Raw genomic sequence first — 18,430 nt, forward strand, 5'->3', positions numbered from 1 at the left:
AAAAAAAAAAAAAAAAAAAAAAAAAAAAAAAAAAAAAAAAAAAAATATATATATATATATATATATATATATATATATATATATATATATATATATAGAATTGCATCTGTTCAGGCATGGTAGCACCTACTTTCATCCTAGCACTTGGGAGGCAGAGGCAGGTGGAGCTCTGTGCATTGAAGCTAGGCTGGTCAACAGAGTAAGTTCCAGGTTAGCCAGCACTACACAGTGGGACTCTGTCTCAGAAAAAAAGAACTTCATCTCCAAGGTATCTCATGCCCTTTTCTGGAATCCCTGGGCCCCTGGGCACACACAGATATACATATAACTAAATCTTTGAAAACATTTTCTTTGCTGAACATCTACTGACTCTTTCGTCATGATTCTGTTGAACCATAAATAACTGTTCACATAGCATTTATCTTTTATCAGTATTCCCAAGATTTGATTTAATGTATTGGGAGGGTGTATATATGTTTTATACAGATAATGCACAATTTTACTTCAGTAGGAGTGCCCTAGAAGCAATGCCCTGCAGATACAAAGGAAAACCTAATAAAATGATTGCTCACTAATATCCCCATTACACAAGAAAAAGGTCACAAGGAATAATGTATTGCCAATGAATTTATTATAATGGAAGAAGCCTAACATGTATCTTCCCTACTTCTGTCAGAATCGGCTGCAGTCTCAAAGAGCATTGCTTCTACAAGGCACTGAAAGCCTGAACCGGGCCACCCAAAGCATTGAGCGTTCTCATCGGATTGCCACAGAAACTGACCAGATTGGTTCAGAAATCATAGAAGAGCTGGGGGAGCAACGAGACCAGTTGGAACGTACCAAGAATAGAGTAAGTCTGGGCAATGTGTAGAGTAGTGGATCCTCATACCCAGGTGCCATACCAAGGCCAGACACGACAGCAGCTCTGAATTCTGGGAAGAACCTTCTCTCTTTCTCTCTCTCTCTTACACACACTTCTCAGTTTTTAAATTGCTTGGCTAAGAGATTCCACCTTAGGCTTAATTTTACAGGGCTAAGGAGATGGGCCAGTCAATAAAAGTCAGTGTAGATGCGCATACATTTGCAACCCCAGAGTTGGGGGACGAGGATTAGAAACAGTGAGATCTTTGGAGTGTGTTGGCCAGCCAGTGTGGCCAGATTCATTGGAAGACCCTTTCTTAGAAAGGTGGAGAGCAGTCCTCCATACCCACACAGATACACATACAACACACACACACATACATAGATACGTACATATGTGTATGTATATACTTGTGACTAAGTCTCACTGCTTAGACCTGACTGCTGGCCTGGAAGTTGGTGGTCCTCTTGCCCCTGCCTCCTGGGATTAAAGTTGTATGCTACCATGCTGGGCCACAAAGAGGTAATTTTATCCGTAAGATTTAGAAGTCATTAGTTTTGCTTCTGAAGAGTCTGATTTATGCCACTCCATCTCTTACTTTATTCATTACAAGAGAATGTGAAACACAAGCAAAGATCCCCTAGCACCATCATGAGATTTTAATTCAGATCTAGTCGCATATTTTTCTATTCTTAAAAAAAAAAAAAAAATTTGGTTGGGGAGGACTGTGGAGATGGCTCAGTGGTTAAGAACACTGCTCTTTCAGAGGTCCTGAGTTTAATTTCCAGCAACCACAGGAGGCATCACAACCATCTGTGATCCGATGCCCTCTTCTGGGCATCAGGTGTACATGCAGATAGAGCACGTATATAAATGAATCCTAAAAAATGAAAAAAAAATTTTATGTGTTGTCTTCATATATGTCTCTGTACATATATGAGACATGGGCCACGTGGGCCTGTTGCCCGAGGAAGCCAGAAGAGAGCGTCAGATTCCCGGGAATTGGAATTAGATGGTTGTGAGCTGCCATACAGGTCCTGGCATCAAACCTGGGTCTTCTGGACAAGCAGCAAATGCTTTTAACCATTGTGCCACCTTTCCAGCCCAGTTTTATTGTTTTTTTTTTTTTGGTTTTTTGAGACTGGGTTTCTCTGTTTTAGCCCTGGCAGTCCTAGAACTCTCTGTAGACCATGCTGGCCTCAAACTCAGAGATCTGCCTGCCACTGCCTCCCAAGTGCTGGGTTTAAAGGTGAGATTTTCCTTTTTTTTCTTTCAGTCATTTATGTTATGTGCATTGGTGTGAGAGTGTCAGACTATCTGGAACTGGAGGTACAGATAGTTGTGAGCTGTTGTGTGGGAGCCAAGAATTGAACCCAGGTCCTCTGGAAGAGCAGACAGTGTGCTCTTCACCACTGAGCCATCTCTCTGGCCATTTTCCTATTCTTATGAAAACACTGTTTATACAAAAGACCTATTATTAAAAGCAAAGGCTCTTTTTTTCTCACCTGTCAAAAATAGTACAGCTGATTGTTTATTGGCTTATAAATTATATTTCAATCTCATTAGCCTAAGGTAAGTTGGACCATTGAGGAAGAAAGCAGAAATATGCAAGTCAACTGATGACTGTAAGTAGCTTTGGAAAAGAATTCCCTTTTCCTTTACATAAATGGGTTAGTTTACACCAAATTTAAAGAATAATATATATATATATATGTGTGTGTGTGTTTATGTATAGGTGTTTAGCCTGCATGTATGTCTGTGTGAAGGTCTTGTAATTACAGTTATGCACTGCCATGCAGGTACTTGGAATTGAACTCCGTGAAAGAGCAGTCAGTCAGTGCTCTTAACTGCTGAGCCATCTCTTCAGCCCCGAATGTTATATTCTTAGTATTTGTCCTGAGGCAAATCTTAACATTGGACAGGAAAATACTAGCTTACTGTGGAGATTTGAAGAGATTTTTCTTATATTTCTTTAAGATTTTTTTGAGGCTCTATCTGCATGTACACCTCCATGCCAGAAGAGGGCATCAGATGGTTGTGAGCCACCATGTGGTTGCTGGGAATTGAACTCAGGACCTCAGGAAGAGCAGCCAGTGTTCTTAACCACTGAGCCATCTCTCCAGCTCCCCATTTATATATCTTATTAAAGGAATTCCGTCCTCCCTCATTTTCCCATTTTGTGCAAATTCACAATAAAGTGCTAATTTTATAGCAAGCTATGGGAAAGGAAAATTCCTAATGGATTGTCTAAGTTTTAGGTCTTGAGTATACTTGAAGTATACTTGAATATAAACACTGAAGCTTGACCTGAGGGAGGGTACTAGATAGGAGCACCATTGAAATGTCCTTCTGCTAACCAGATTAGTAACAGGTAATCAAATGGAAAAGGTACAGTGGTGCTAAATCCTTTCTCCATTCAGTGTAATTACTCAAATAAGTAAAGAAAGAAAAATAACCAAGATCCCTAAAGCATTAACCTACAAAAGGACTAGCACCAGCCTACAAAAATACTAAGGACTGCAGAACAGCACTTACTGTTCTTATAGAGGACCCAGATTCAGTTCCTAGCAGCCACTTGGCAGAACACAACTCTGTCCAGTTCCAAGGGGTCTGATGACCTCTTTTGACTTGTAGGCAGCAGATATTCACATGGTGTGCGTACATGCAAATACTCATATACATAAACTAAAAATAAGTCCTTAAAAAATACTTTTGAATTTCATCTGTCAATGAAATTGACAGGATGAGAAACTACGAGGAGAGCCTCTTGAATTGGTGTTTGCTTAAGTTGCCCTACAGTCACTGGTTAGGTACAGGTCAAGTCTTTCTATTTAGCAGTCAGAAACCGTGGCACTATTCTTTGTGTGTGTGTTTGTGTGTTTTTTTTTTTTTTTTTTTTTTTTTTTTGTTACTGTTTTCCTTTTTATTTTCCTAAGACTGGGTCTCATAGCTCCGGCTGTCTTGGAACTCACTCTGTAGACCAGGCTGGCTTCAAGACGCAGAGCCTGCTTCCCAAGAGTGCTAGGATTAAAGGTGTGCACCATCACACCTGTGAACAAGCCTGTAGCCTTCCTGTTTGAATAGCCCATGTGAAGGATTAGCTCCCTCACAGCCACCGGCCCCCACAGGAACAATGAAAAGTAGTGATTTCCTCCCTAATGAACACCCAACACCTTGACCTTTCTAAGTTCCTTTACTTATACTTAGATAGTCACCATTAAATTCATTTGATTTCTTTTCTTTGCATTTCTAAAAAAAGACCATTGAATGACCAATGTTCAAATTCTACAGAAGTTTTTGAAAGAAGAAAATGATTATTTTCTCTTTCAGCTGGTAAACACAAATGAAAACTTGAGCAAAAGCCGAAAGATTCTCCGTTCAATGTCCAGAAAGTAAGTTACAAAAACCCCACAATTTCTTGACATTTAATGTATTTCAACTAAGAAAACTTAAGCCTCCTAGTAAATTCTCTTAGTGTTATACAAGTACACTCTACTCACCATCCAAAGGATAGTTTTGTATAGTTGAATAGCTCAAGATAAACTCCTTTGTTAAAGTCATGTATTTTTTCCAAAATAAAGCATTGGCAAACCTGTCCACTGAGCACTGTTAACCCCCATTTCTTTAAGGGGACCTAAGAAACTAATTGAGCTTTTAGACTCCCTGGAATATGTTTGTGAACACTGGTAGTGTATAGTTCTTCCCTTTTGTGGAAGGAGTCCTGTCTTGTTAGCAACAAGTATTAAAGTAAGCTAGAACAGTTCGTAAAAGTGGTTATGGCAGGAGCCTGACGCCCTGAGTTGATGGGTAAGAACCATCTCCAAAGTTGTCCTCTGACTGCCACTGGCAGTATGCACATTTGTACGTGCACTAATTTAAGAAACAAAACAAAATAAAAAACTTTGAATTAAGCAGCAAAAACTAGGCCAAAGGGAGGCCAAACCAGGCCACTAGTTACATGTCCTAAAAGTAGGACCCATCCATGAGCTTAATTAACTTTGAAACCAAAGCGTGTACCCCAAACCCTGCTTCTAGTACACTCAAAGTGTAGCTAATAGGACCACATTTAAAGCATCAGAAATACAAGTGGAAGATTTTGGTGTTTTTCAAGACAGAGTTTCTCTGTGTAGCCTTGGCTGTCCTGGACTCACTTTGTAGGCTAGGCTGGCCTCGAACTCATAGCAATCCATAGGCCTCTGCCCCCCTGAGTGCTGGGATCAAAGATGTGCACTACCACACCTGGCTGGAAGATTAAATAAATAAATAAATAAATAAATAAATAAATATATATATATATATATAATATATTATATATATATATCTTTTTTTTTTTTTTAAGAATCGAGACGCCATGTTTAGGTGGTGCACGCCTGTATGGCTATACAGAGAAACCCTGTCTCACCCCCCGCCCTCCGTTTTTTATGTTTTGGTATTTATATTCCTGTTTCCCACCTGTAATATAGTCAGTGTTGTTTCTCAGTTACAGCTGAATAGCACCTGAAATGTCACTGACCAAAGGACTTAGTGCTTACTTCTAAGTGGCTATGTGGACAAGTACAAACGCGATCCGCATTAGAAACTGCTAGAAATAAAGTTACCCAGACTTGTGTCCACTTACTGTTTGTCTTTGTAGAGTGATAACCAACAAGCTGCTGCTTTCCATCATCATCTTGCTGGAGCTAGCCATCCTGGTCGGTCTGGTGTATTACAAATTCTTTCGACACCATTGAACTTCCTGGAGGAAGGGATTGTGGACCAGAATCTTGACTCTGAATGAACGGTGTTAAAGACATATGTTGCTGCTGTGGGCTAACAGTTCAAGAATGCATTGTATAGCCAGACTATGGGAGGGAGGGCAATGGAAAACCATATAAATGTGAAGGGACAGCAACAAGACCAGTATGTTATACTAAGGTAATAAATGCTGTTTATGACGCCTTCAAATTGACATGTATAACAATATCTTGTAAACTTCAAAAACAAAACAAAACAAATATAGTTACAGTAGTAGTGTTGGTCATCAAAATAGAGAAGGGAAATTATACAGTTGTGATAGTTCATAGATGTTCTCATTAAGGCAATATTGATCCAGACAGCCATTCAGTATCTGTCCCCTTAAATGCCTTGCAACTTGGAATGCCACTGTGAATGTGTACAGTATTTCCTAAATTCGCACACATTCTTCATTTTTGTGTGATGAACTAGGAGTAGGAAGGTGGTCATAGACAATGTGTCCTCCTTCTCTTGTCTGACCAAAACTTGAGGCAATCACATCCACTGCTAGGCTGGCTGTGGCCTTGGCCCCTTCCTCTGAGGTGGCCAAATGCGGATTGACTTCAACAAGATCCAGAGCTGACAGCAACCCTGAAACAAGGAAAGGTAGAACATCTCAGACAGTTCCCTGCCTGCTGCTTTCAGCGACCCTGAAACAAGGAAAGGTAGAGCATCTCAGATAGTTCCCTGCCTGCTGCTTTCAGCGGCGGCTGTTCAGCTGGTACAAACAAGTTGTTTGTCCAGCATAAAATTACCTCCTGTCAGAAAGCGCTCTGCAGCCTGGCAAGATGGCTTAGTAAAAGGTGTCTCTGCTAAGCCTGACACCCTGGAATTCAGTCCTTGGGCCCCACATGAAGCTAAGAGAGCCAACCCAGCAAGCTGTCCACCCACCACATGTGCTCACACTGCCCACAAACAAGTGACAGCAAAAGTAACTTTAAAAACAAAAACAGCCAGCCAGTAGTGGTGTGTATCTTTAATCCGAGCACACAGGATGCAGGGGCAGGCAGATCTCTGAGTTCAAGGCCAGCCTGGTCTGCAGAACCAGAGGGAGTTCCAAGGAAGTCATGGCTACACAGAGAAACCCTGTCTTGGAAAAAAAAACAACAAATGAGGGGCTAACAAGCTAGCTCAGCACTTGTTCCTTTGGTAGAGGACCAACATTCAGTTCCCAGCACTCACGTGGCAGCTCATAGTGTTTATAGCTCTTAATTCCAAAAGACCTAACACCTACTTCTAATCTCCATGGGCACCAACCATGTGTACACATCTATATGTAGGCAAAACACTCATTCTTACATACATACATACACACACACACACAATTTTAAGAAAGCCCTTTGTACCCCATCCTCTTGACCACAAGTTTAAATTAAAACTTAAAAATTAGGGCTGAAAAATTATAAAACCTGCCCTTGTTCAACTACTGTAATAAGCAGAGCTGTCAGGCTTTTAGGCACCTTGTCTGGGGGTTTTATTGGTCCTTTGTCCTCCTACCCACTGCTATGGATTAAACCTGGGGTCTTACGCATACTAAGCACATACGTTACCGCTGAGCTGCAGTCAGTCCCTATCACGGAGTGTGTGTGTGTGTGTGTACATCTGCCACCGTGTGCATGTGGAGCTCAAAAGACAACCTTGGATGTGGGCCTTCATTTCTACTTTGACACAGGGTCTCCTGTTAGTTGCACATGCCGGGATAGCTGGCCCTCTGGGAATCTCCTGTCTCTGTCTTGCCACAGGAGCATTGAGATTTCAGGCATGTGCTGTCTCTGGGGATCCAAACTCGGGTCTTAATGTTTGTACAGCAATTGCATTACCCAACACTCAGCCATCTCCCAAGTCTCACCATCAGTATCTCTTGCAGCACTACCCCAGATGCCCAGAAGGACACTTACTACTGTAAACTTTTTTTTTTTTTTTAATTCTGAGACAAGGCCTTGCTATGTATCCTAGGCTAGCCTCAAACTCTCAGTCGGCCTGCCTTAACCTCCTGAATGGCATTTACTCCCACATTTTCATGACTGTAGAGCCTGTCTAAGAACAGGCTCTACATACACTATATTTCTGTCTCTTATCTGACTGGCCCAGCCCCTTAGCATTTGGTCAGAGAGAGATCCAACCATATGTTGACTGGTTCAGTCTGGATTCCAGTTGCCTTCTCTGAGGGTTTGAGTTTGTGCCCAAGACCTCAGCATTGTTCCTGTGTGTGGAGTGGGCTGAGGGAAAGGAGAGAGCTTATCCACTTCCATCCTCCCCCTATGTGGCCTACTTCCCTTGAGATTTCTACTTAATCAGTTTACTCTGGGTTAGTCTACCTCTTAAAGGGTGATCTGAACAAACTAGAATTCAGTAACACGAGTGCTTAAGAATATTTAGGGTAGCTATAAAGTATATTTTAATACCTAATGGTTCATTGACATTACATTATGGTACATGACAAACTGTCTAGTGTTTCCTACCTTCTTAGTGATGCACGGTTGAGTATATTGTATGGTAACCAAGGATGCTAACATTACATTGTCATCGTTTCCTGCACCTGAACTTGTGTACACCCTGGTGATCTGTGTCTCGTTCCCACTGGTTGAACCCAGCATCTCTAGAATATTCTAAAGTAGTAATCAAGAGGGGTTTTTTGCACCATCAAAAAGGTGTACTGCCTATGTTTCCAGACTTGCCACCCTACATGTTAGTTGAAGTAAATTGCTGTCTTTGTTGACAATGTCATGTCAACAAGACAGGAGGGAAACACAAGACACGTCACTGCCACACCTGCTTGCTAATGGTATTAGCCCCCTCCCCCGAATGAAGCAACACGAAGTGTTGAGCTTCCGAGTTCACTGTTCACTGAAAGGCCACTGGCAATATTTATGATGATGGGTCTAAGAAAAATTCTGTCTTCCTATAGGCAGATCTGATAGGCAGTTCTCTCCTAAGGTTCTAGCAGACTCTAGGACCCAACCCCCATTTCTTTTCCAGCTAGTTAAGGGTTCCTTATATGGCTAGGGAGATGGCTCAGGACCAACATGGCAGAAGAAAGTTAACCATTGCAAGTTGTCCTCTTAACTTCCATGTGTGTGCACACATACACACACAAGAAATACTTTCTAAAGTGTTCCTTGTCAGTTGTGAGGTATACTTACAGATCTGAGTTAAAGGCCAGCCTGGTATACATAAGTGAGACCCTGCTGAAAAACAAAAAAGGATTCTGTATAGGCCTTAGCCTTTGAATCTGGGGTTCCCTTTGCTTCTGTCTCCCAGTTTCATGAAGTGATTACATGTGGTAGTCACTCTTGATAATCTAGAATTCACCTTAATCCTTTATCAGTCATTCCTCTGACAGTATCCTTCCTACTAAAAATACAAACAAGCTCCAATAGAAGGCTTATCCCAGATTTAAAAAAGATAGTAATTTAAACTGTCTTCAAGATGGAGTCTGGGGAGATAGTTCAGTCAGTAGAGTACTCTTGTCCAAGCATGAGGACCTGAGCTCAGTCCCCAAAACCAACATAAAAACGCCAGGCATAATGCCATGTGATTGTAATTCCAGTGTCAAGGAGGCTGAGCTTGCCAGGCTGCCCAAACAAGAGATCAAAGGGGGGGGGGGGGGAATGGATGGCACCTGAGAAATGACATTGGAAGGTGACCATATTTAAAAAAAAAAAGAAAACTTTTTTTCAAAAGATGGTTTTAAAATCTGGATATGGTGTCACTGACTGTAATCTCAGCACCTGGGAGATGAAAAGCAGGATATGGAATTCAAAGTTATTCCCTCCTCGACTATATGAGTTTCGAGTCAGCCTTTACTACAGGAGACTTGTCTCCAAAATGATATTGGGCAGGTTTAACTCCAAATTCCCAGTGGCTTGTGAACCAACAACCCTTCACAATTAGAGAAAATGACCTAGTTGGCCTTGTTTTCTTCCCTTTAGGGTGCTTAGACACAGGAACTGCATGTTTGACAATCTGTATGTTAAATCTCCTAGGTGTGTGAGTGACATTTCCTGCTTGGTATTGGCATATTTTTGCACACTCCAGATTCAAAGATGCCTCTAAATATCTGTCTATATCCTCAATTAACCATATGATCCTGGGTTATAAAAGTTTAACCAAAAACAGAGTGACACAGAAAAGATCCCTTGCAGAAAGATTTCAGCATGTTTCATATATGTAGTTAACAGGCCGAAGACCTGGCTACTACGTACCTGTATTATGTATTTCTTCCGTAATATACACTCCTTCCCTATAGGTTAAACCCCCTACAACAGGAGTTCCTGTAGCTGGAGCCAGTTTAGGGTCAAAAGCATCAATATCAAAACTCAGGTGGATTGGCCTCTGTCTTCTAGAAAGGAAAAGGACAGGAGAATGTGTATCGGTTATGCTGTAGCCTTCATTCTGTGGCTACGGCCTGATTACCTGATTTTGTTCTAGTTTCAGTGTGTGTCTGGATTTCTGTTCCTGGAAATGACTGAGAATGGCATATTAACTTCTTACATAGGGCGCTAGGATATTGCCATTTGTTCTACATGCTTCAGAGAAACGCCAGTGCACATTTCTGGGTTAGCACAGCATTAGAGCCTCTCTACGCTAGTCAGGAAACTTCCACAATGTACCAATTAAGTTAGCTTCCTTAAGTTATGTTGTGGGTTAAAATATTTACTATTGATAGATCTTTTAGTTAAGCAATGGTTATTCTTAAACCAGCTGTATACCCAAATCACCACACAGAGACTGGGATTTATTTAATTAACCTAGAGCACAATGCTGGGCAATAGTTATTCCATCCTAAATCTCCAATCCCACAGTTTCCTCCCATTCAGATTTCACCCATTATATTTGCTTTGAGTCATATCTTAGCCACGTGGTTCATTTCTCCACGTGGTTCCAAGACCTCTCCTGCAGATTCTCCACCTCCCTCTCCTGCTTCCTTCCCCTTCCCTCCCACTCTGGACCAGGATGTCCCACCCTATCCTCTCCACTGTTCAGCATTGTGGCTCGTTGTTTTAATTGACAATGAAGAGAACAAATGGTGGCATGTTTACACAAATTTGATACAGGTGATCCCTAGAATAAGCATCACAATACAATGTCCGGATTGAAAGCAGATAGTGGGGGAGAGAAATCAGCAATTGTATACATTCCACAAGAACATTATATCAACAAAGTTGTAGTTGTTGCAGCTGAACGCAATCCAGTTTTACACCTGCAAATTTATCTTCCAATTCTAACATGAGTGCAGGTAGCCCATGGCTGAAACTAACATCAATGTCCTCATAGCAAATAACTAACTTCCTAGCAGCTTGGAGAGTGACAAGGCGGCAGTTCTAACATTGACCACCCAGAAGAGGAGCCCCACTGTCTGGAAAATGATCCTAACTGGTATGCGGTGTTACGCTTAATTCAGAACTCAGATGAAGCAGTAAATGAGGCTAAAAAGAACAGGGCCACTGGAACAATGAATGAACGCTTCTCATCGAAAGATACTTGCAAAATCGAGAACAGACAGAATTCCCAAATCTCGAAGACTACAATTTATGACTGACATTCCGCCTTTCTGAACTATTTAAAAATATATGTCCATGTTTTGCTATTTGAGAAGTGACATTACTATGCTCAAGGCCTAAGTGTGCTGTGCTCAGAGTCTGCCCCATCTCCCCCCTGAGACCCAGAAGTAGACCTGTGTTCTCATCACTTACTTTCCAATCAGCCGATCGAATGTCTGTTCCATGACCTTCTGGATACCAAGTCGATCAATGTCTCTCATGGAAAAATACTGGATGTCATAATTCTTCAAGATAAAACTGGTGAAGTAAAAGGAAAGACTCTAGTTTTAAGAGCAGTTTTGACCAATGTGTATGTAGGGTATCTTGCCTTTATGTTGAACTACCATCAAGCAGGCAGGACAGGCCCAAAGCTTGACCCTTCTGTGTCGCCTTACCGTTCAGGGGGGTCCACATCTCTTAGGCCGATATACACGATGCTTGGGGAAGAGAGGCAAGGTTTGATCCAGGAAAATCCTGGCAGCTGTGGTACCTGTGCAGAGAGGAATGAAGCAGATCAGAAATCCTCCTCCTCGCTAAGATAATTGCATGTGCTCCTAGGAGTGTTCCGTCACCTTCCTCTCCTGCCCACTGTCTATGTTTAGAATGACACAAAGCACACAAGCTAGGAGGGACAACCGTCCTGTGGAAAGGATTCAGAAGTCAACGGCAAAATAATACAGGTTTCTTGAGGCTGTACAAACATGTCTTCTAAGCTGGTCCTGGTCCCTCGTTAAGTAGCAGGAATATGCTGGTCCGTCCTTCCCAACACCTTTGCTCACCACAGACTGGGTCTTTAATCTGTCCTGGCTTAGCTTGGGCTTCTCGCCGAGTAGAGAGCTACAGAGTCTTGCCTGTCTAATAAGACTCCCTTGGCTTTTGAAGAGCTCAGAATTATTTTATTTGAAGGTAAGCACAGGGTCACTTAGCCTCTATCTAAATCAGTGTTTTAGAATGGGGCCTCTGACCTAAGTCCTTGGGCTATGGAAGTCTCCATCACTACGGCTGTCACCTACTACTACAAACTTAATTTCCTAAATGGTTATGAGCCCCACTGAGAACAAAGACCTAGTTATCTTTGTAGCCCTAGCCGCCTGCTGACTGCCTGGCCCTTAATAATGTAAGTTAGGTAAGGCACACTCAGCCCATCCTTCATCCAAATCTCGCTTAGAGTTCTCAAAGTCCCAGGACAACCCTGCAAGCCATTCACCTCCTCATTTTGGCCCACTTACCTTGTCTTGCAGTTCTCTGACAAGAAAGGAAAGTGGCTGTCCATGGATATTTCCAGATACAGTCGTGAGGGGTGTGTTAATGTCAGCATGAGCATCAACCCAGATGACACAGAGATCCGGGCGGTGCCGGGCGTGGCCGATAATGGTGCCTATTGCCAGGCTGCAAAGAACAAATATAACAATAATCTTCAAGGCCCTCTGCTTGGCAAACATGCCCGGTAACAGATAACTTCAGCCAACATTGCTTACACTCTGTCCCCAGGGCAAAGTCAGGGTCCATCCTGAGGCTGGTTACAGTGAGACAAAAGTCCCTTAGTTGTACTTCCCCAGGATTAACTTTTAGACAGGAGAAAAAGGAAGGCTTTAAAGAGTCAGTGCTCCAGTCCCAGAGGATCCAACACCCTCTTCTGGCCTCTGAGGACACTGTACTCAAGTGGTGTACAGACATACATGCAGGCAGAACACACATATACATAAAGTAAGTTTCACAGTTGGGGGCGGGGTGGGGGTGCTGGCAGGCAGTGCTGGTGACTGGCTGTCCCTGCACGGTGATACATTTCACTGCTGCTCCATGTTAATTTGTCTGTTAGTCCTAGCCTGTAAAAGGAGCTTGAATATTAACATTTGTCCAGGGAATGAAATTTGGTTAAGCAGTGGGGTCCTGTCTATAACAACTTGCAGAAATGCTGCTTAGTCCCTTTAATTCTAACTTCCCAAGAATCTGGGACAATAGAGGGGTTTTGTCGGTTGGTAGAGATGGAGTCTTGCATGTGGCCTAAGCTGCTCCCCAAGGAGCTCAGGCTGTCCTCCCACTTCAGCTTCCCAGGTAGCCATGGCAACAGGGATGTGCCACTACATCCAACTTGCACTAACTTTTTGAAGACAGAAATTAGGAAGCAGACTTGCAGCTGTAGCTAAGCGGTGTGCATTTGCCTTAATGTGTGTGAGGTCCTAAGCTTAGTTCCCAGCACAACACAATCAGAAGGCTGTAGAAGTTTGTGTAACACTGCTTAAAACATGAGAACTGGGGCTGTTAAAGTGACAGGACAACCCCTGTTGAGCTCATGTACACCACTGAATAAAACAGTCATTCAAATACTGCATTCCTTCCTTCCTATAACACCCTCAGTGTCAGCTTTGAACTGAAGTTAAGTAACCTGGTTGTAGTATATATAGCTATAGACAAAAAGAAAAAACAAAACAAAACTAAGGGCTGTGGCTATGACAACTGATGACATCCCCAGTGAGCCTTGACCAGAAGAAAAACAAGCAAACAAACAAGAATAAGCATTCAGAGACGGGACTGAGGTAGGAGACAAGAGACCTGCCCTCTCCTCTGGTTGATTCCATTGAATGCGCAGTCGTCTCTAGAGAACCTGAGTCTGACCCGTTTCTCATCCTTCCTGAGTTTGTATTCCTGATGAGGAATCTACTTGCTTCTGCGTGGAGCAAAGTTTAGCTTCTGATTGTTATCTAGGAAGTTCCTTGAGCACCTCGGGGGAAACTGCTGGGCTCAGTCAAAGCGAGAAGCAAAGTGGATTTGGACACCGGCTCTGCTACTTCCTGGCCTTGAACAAGTTTAACCTCTGTCCCTCAGAGCTTCCAGCAATAAACGAGATAGAGCTGAATCTCCCTCATAACGTTGTTAGAAGGAGCAACTAACCGGAAGTATTAGAAAGTGCTTGATACTAGTATTGCAGTATCTTTCTACTTTCACTGCTCAGCTGTACCACACTCCCTGGTGGAATCTGACTACACTAGCCCAGGCTTTTCCCTCTGAGATTCTGTAGTCTTCAGTATTTTTCAGTTTTTCATTTTACACGTACTTATTTTAGTCCTAATAGATCTCAGTTGAGCTTTCTCTTCTCCCTTGAAAAAACAATTCATTAAGAAAGACTCAAAGGACTGTCCAGACTAGAGAGAAAAATGCATTCAAATGCCCAGGAAGAGGATCACTAACAAATGAATTAGTAGAAATGCTAATAAAAATGTGTAAATTCAGTCCATGGATGGATCCTATGAGTTCTCCAAAATGGCTGCACAAATGTCTTGAAACAGTTTCTCAAGGATCTTGCTAAGCCTACCTGAGTTTGTTGTATTGAGCACGCATAGTCTCTTCGATTCTCTATTTTTCTCCAAGTATGGACACTGAAATAAAGAAGCTAATCACTAAGCCCAGAGCACCCCAGCGCCCGGCTTACCTGTGGTCTCCTCCCACGGTGACACAACTGTAGCCAGCTGACACAGCTCTGCTGACCACATCCGCCAGTTCCTGATTGGCAAGGCCCACTGAGCGAGGATACACTACCAGATTATTGTAGGGATCATCTTTGGGGACTTTAGTAAAACTCAGATCGCCAAAGTCTTTTAGGTGGCATCCTGCAACAATTGAAGACCAACAAAATGAACTGTCCGTACCCTTCCAACTTCTACTGGCCTAGGCCACACAAGTAATTACTTGGGACAAAATGGTGACATGGCATACTCATTTTGTCACAAACAATTCAGAATGTCAAGGTTAGGTCAATCGTTTGTTAGGAACCAAGCCCTTTTATGAACACCGTTTTCCAGAAGCTGCATGTTGGACAATGAAATCTAGAGACATTATTAACCAAAGAATCACCAAATAGTTGATTAGCAAGCAAATAGACCTCACATCTCAGAATTATAAAGTAGAATTAAAATTAAAAACCCATAAGGACATAAAGAAAGTTAAGTGCTGTTAATTCAGGACAAAAATGCATGTGTGGAAGTTCTTAAGGCCCTGGTGTGATTCTCAGCACTGCAAGAGAACAAATTCTCAATTTTTTTCCCCCTAGAATAGAAGGCCAGGAGCTAAGGCTGGAGAGATGGCTCAGCGGCTTAAGAGCACTTTCTCCTCTCTCAGAGGACCTGAATCATGTACTCAGTATTCATTTGGGCTGCCTATCACTACAGCTCCAGGAGATGCAGTACCCTCTCCTGCCCTCTTCAGGCACAAGAGCACATATACCATATACATACATACATAATTAATGTCTTCTTTAAAAGTAAGGAGCTGGGGAGTGCCCACAGCAGCACTCCTCTATAATCCCAGCACTTGGGGAGTGACGGCAGAAAGATGGAAGGTTGTCACCTTGGTTATATAAACAAGGACAAGGCCAGCCAAGGCTCCAAGACTTGACCCAAAATAATAATAACACATCAGTCAGAGGACGTAAAGAGAGAGAATATCTAACACTTATTGGTTACTTACAGGCTTAACATAAATTTTTTATTTCAGACTCAAAATAATGAGGCAACTAAAATAATGCCTACCATAGAGATGAGGGAACCTGCTCAAGGCCGCACACCTAAGTGCCGAAATCAAAAGCCACAGCAGACATCTGGAAGGTATTTGGGGATTTTGTTAAATTGTTTTGTCGAGACAGGATCTCACTGTAACAGTGCTCCTGTCCTGGAACTCATTATGTAAATCAGGCTGGCCTCAAACTCACAGAGATCCATCTGTCCCTGCCTCCCGAGTGCTGGGAAAACCATACATCTTAGCATTTGCAGAGGTTGGTTAAGGATCTGGGTTATGACCAGTGAGATTTCATCACGAATTTAAACTATACAGTTAGCTTTCCGCTTCAACCCAACTCATTCCAAAGCAAAACTTGGAGGGAATGTAAGAATGAGAGGCGTTAACTCGAAACATAAAATCGTAAGGCCACGGTGACCTGGGACATGAAGGCCGGACTTAACCACCAACAAAAAATGGATATTGAAAGCAAAACAAAAGACAATCTTTTCTCAGAAGAACCTCAGCTAAAAATTTGTATGAACCTTTAGATCACTGAACTGTTAAGCAATTATAAAAGGCCCCAAAGGTAATCTAGTCAACTATAGGAGAAACTACAGGCAAGTGGAAGATGACTATGACAGCACGCTGAAGACACTGAGAGTTGTTCTAGTTTGCTTGTCTGTTGCTGTGAAAACAGTGTAACCAAGATCCACGTGGGGAGGAAAGAGTCGATTTAGTATACACATCTCAGGTCACGCCCCGTCACTGAGGAAGTCGGTAGGAACTCAACACGGGAACCTGGAGACAGGAGCTCCGGCAGAGACCATGGAGGAACACTGTTTACTAGCTTGCTCTGCATGACTTGCTCACGTACAACCCAGGTCCACCTGTCCAGAAGGGGCAACGGCCACAGTGAGCTGGTTCCTTCCTCATCAATCATCATTCAAGAAAGAAAAGGCTCCACTACTGGGCATGGTGGCACACGCCTTTATTCCTAGTGCTGCGGAGGCAGAGGCTGGTGGATCTCTGTGAGTCCCAAGCCAGCCTGGTCTTCATAGGGAGTTCTAGGCCAGCCAGGGCTACATAGAGAGACCCTGTAACAAGAAAAAAGAAAAGAAAGACTTACCTATCTAATGAAGACAATTACAAATCTAATGAAAGACAATTTTTAATTGCATTCTTCCTTCCTAGATGACTCTAGCTTGTGTCAAACTGACAAAATGACCAACCAGCTCAATAACCAACAGAAAAATTATCAAATTATTAAACAGCTGTTTAAAAAGGCTTACGAGTAGGGGCTCATGGAGAGATGGCTCAACAGTTAAGAGCACTTGCTGCTCATACAGAGGGACCTGTGTTCAATTCCTAGCACCCACATGGTAACTCCAATTCAAGGTAGTCTGATACCTTCCATCTCTTGCACATACACATAAAAAAGTTTGGGGGTGGATTCGGCAAAGTGGCTCACAGAGTAAGGGCTTAAGGCTCTTGTCCCCAAGCCAGGCAACCTAAATCTGTAATATGCATGGTAGGTAGAGAGAACCAACTCCCAGCCTCTTCACATACCCCAGCATGCATGTGCTCACACTCACACACACACACACACACACACACACACACACACACACACACACACACACACAAGGTAAATGTAAAAAAAAAAAAAAAAGTTGAGTATTCACAAACAAAATTTTTTTCCAATTGTGAATTTTTGAATTCACAAAGATCTGCCTGCCTCTGCCTCCCTGTGTGCTGTGTTCCACCACGCCCAGAGGGGGATAACCAATTCTAATCCAGATCTTTTGAGGTGGGAAGACCCACCTTTAATCTGGCCCATACCTTCTGCTGGAAGCATACATAAGGCCAACGGAAGGAAGGAAAGTTTAGCTCACTCTTCGCCTGCTTGCACTCAGTTTGCATCCGTTCCTTCAGGATTCCGGTGTAGACTGAAGGCCAGCTGAGACAGCCAGCATTATGGACGGAACAACTACTGGATTCTTGGACCTTCTATTGGTAGACAACCATTGTTGGACTAGCTGGACCACAGCCTGCAAGCCATTCTAATAAATCTCCTTTATATAAATATATATTCACAAATATATATTCATTCTATAAGTTCTGCTTCTCTAGAGAACCCTGACTAATCAAAAGGTTATAATAATGTTAATATTAACTTTTCAGAACTACTTGCCAAACCTTTAACTCATAGAAATCTTCCTATGACCAATCAGAAAAACAAGGACATTAAAGTTCCAGTGGATAAGATTAAGTAACAGAACTCAGGAAACACTCACACCCAATCAAGGATACCACAGTGTAAACTGTGAAAAGCCAGACAGAAACAAGAGACAGTACGCTACTCCCTTACATGAACTTCACAGAAAGAACTAAAAAGGTCCCTTCTGCACAAGAAGCCGTAGACCTGCATACGGCCTAACAAGAATTTGGCCATCTTACAGCAGTCCTCCAAGGAAGGGAGACAGCGCTTCACGGGAGGATTTGGGTCATTAAATGCACAGGGCTAGGCTGTAACTCTTGTGCTTAGCATTCGTAAGATCCTGGATTTGAATCCCTGACACTAATCAGCTGCTGGAGGGAGTTCAACAGATTCCCATACACGCTAAATGTGAACTCTAAGATTACCAACTCTGGAGGAGTGCTAATTAATTAATCACTGTCTCAGTGATTCAGAGCACAGGCTGGCCTTCCAGAAGACCCGGGTTTAACCCACATGGTAGCTCACAACCATAACTCCAGT

The 18,430-nt window shown here is 42.6% G+C and overlaps 2 protein-coding genes across 3 annotated transcripts in view; one reads left to right on the forward strand and one right to left on the reverse strand.

The window, feature by feature from the left end:
• The window catches only part of Vti1b (vesicle transport through interaction with t-SNAREs 1B), a 17,793-nt gene extending 11,927 nt beyond the window's left edge, over nt 1-5,866 (forward strand). The window contains exons 4-6 of the mRNA XM_055595328.1: nt 677-850; nt 4,193-4,254; nt 5,496-5,866. Of these exons, the coding sequence (XP_055451303.1) occupies nt 677-850; nt 4,193-4,254; nt 5,496-5,592 (333 nt within the window). The 3' untranslated portion in view covers nt 5,593-5,866. The remainder of the gene's footprint in view (nt 1-676; nt 851-4,192; nt 4,255-5,495) is intronic.
• Arg2 (arginase 2) overlaps nt 5,767-18,430 on the reverse strand; it is a 25,176-nt gene continuing 12,512 nt past the window's right edge. The window contains exons 3-8 of one of the 2 annotated variants that reach the window (XM_055595326.1): nt 14,609-14,786; nt 12,408-12,567; nt 11,574-11,668; nt 11,332-11,436; nt 9,841-9,977; nt 5,767-6,226 (exon numbers count right to left, since the gene is read on the reverse strand). In XM_055595326.1, the coding sequence (XP_055451301.1) occupies nt 6,027-6,226; nt 9,841-9,977; nt 11,332-11,436; nt 11,574-11,668; nt 12,408-12,567; nt 14,609-14,786 (875 nt within the window). In that variant the 3' untranslated portion in view covers nt 5,767-6,026. Of the gene's footprint in view, nt 6,227-8,461; nt 8,824-9,840; nt 9,978-11,331; nt 11,437-11,573; nt 11,669-12,407; nt 12,568-14,608; nt 14,787-18,430 lie in introns of those variants that run through there. The other variant, XM_055595327.1, reaches the window with a different exon arrangement.

This window comes from Psammomys obesus, unplaced genomic scaffold (assembly GCF_907164565.1).
Source record: "Psammomys obesus unplaced genomic scaffold, mPsaObe1.curated_primary_1811, whole genome shotgun sequence".
Lineage (NCBI taxonomy): Eukaryota > Metazoa > Chordata > Mammalia > Rodentia > Muridae > Psammomys > Psammomys obesus.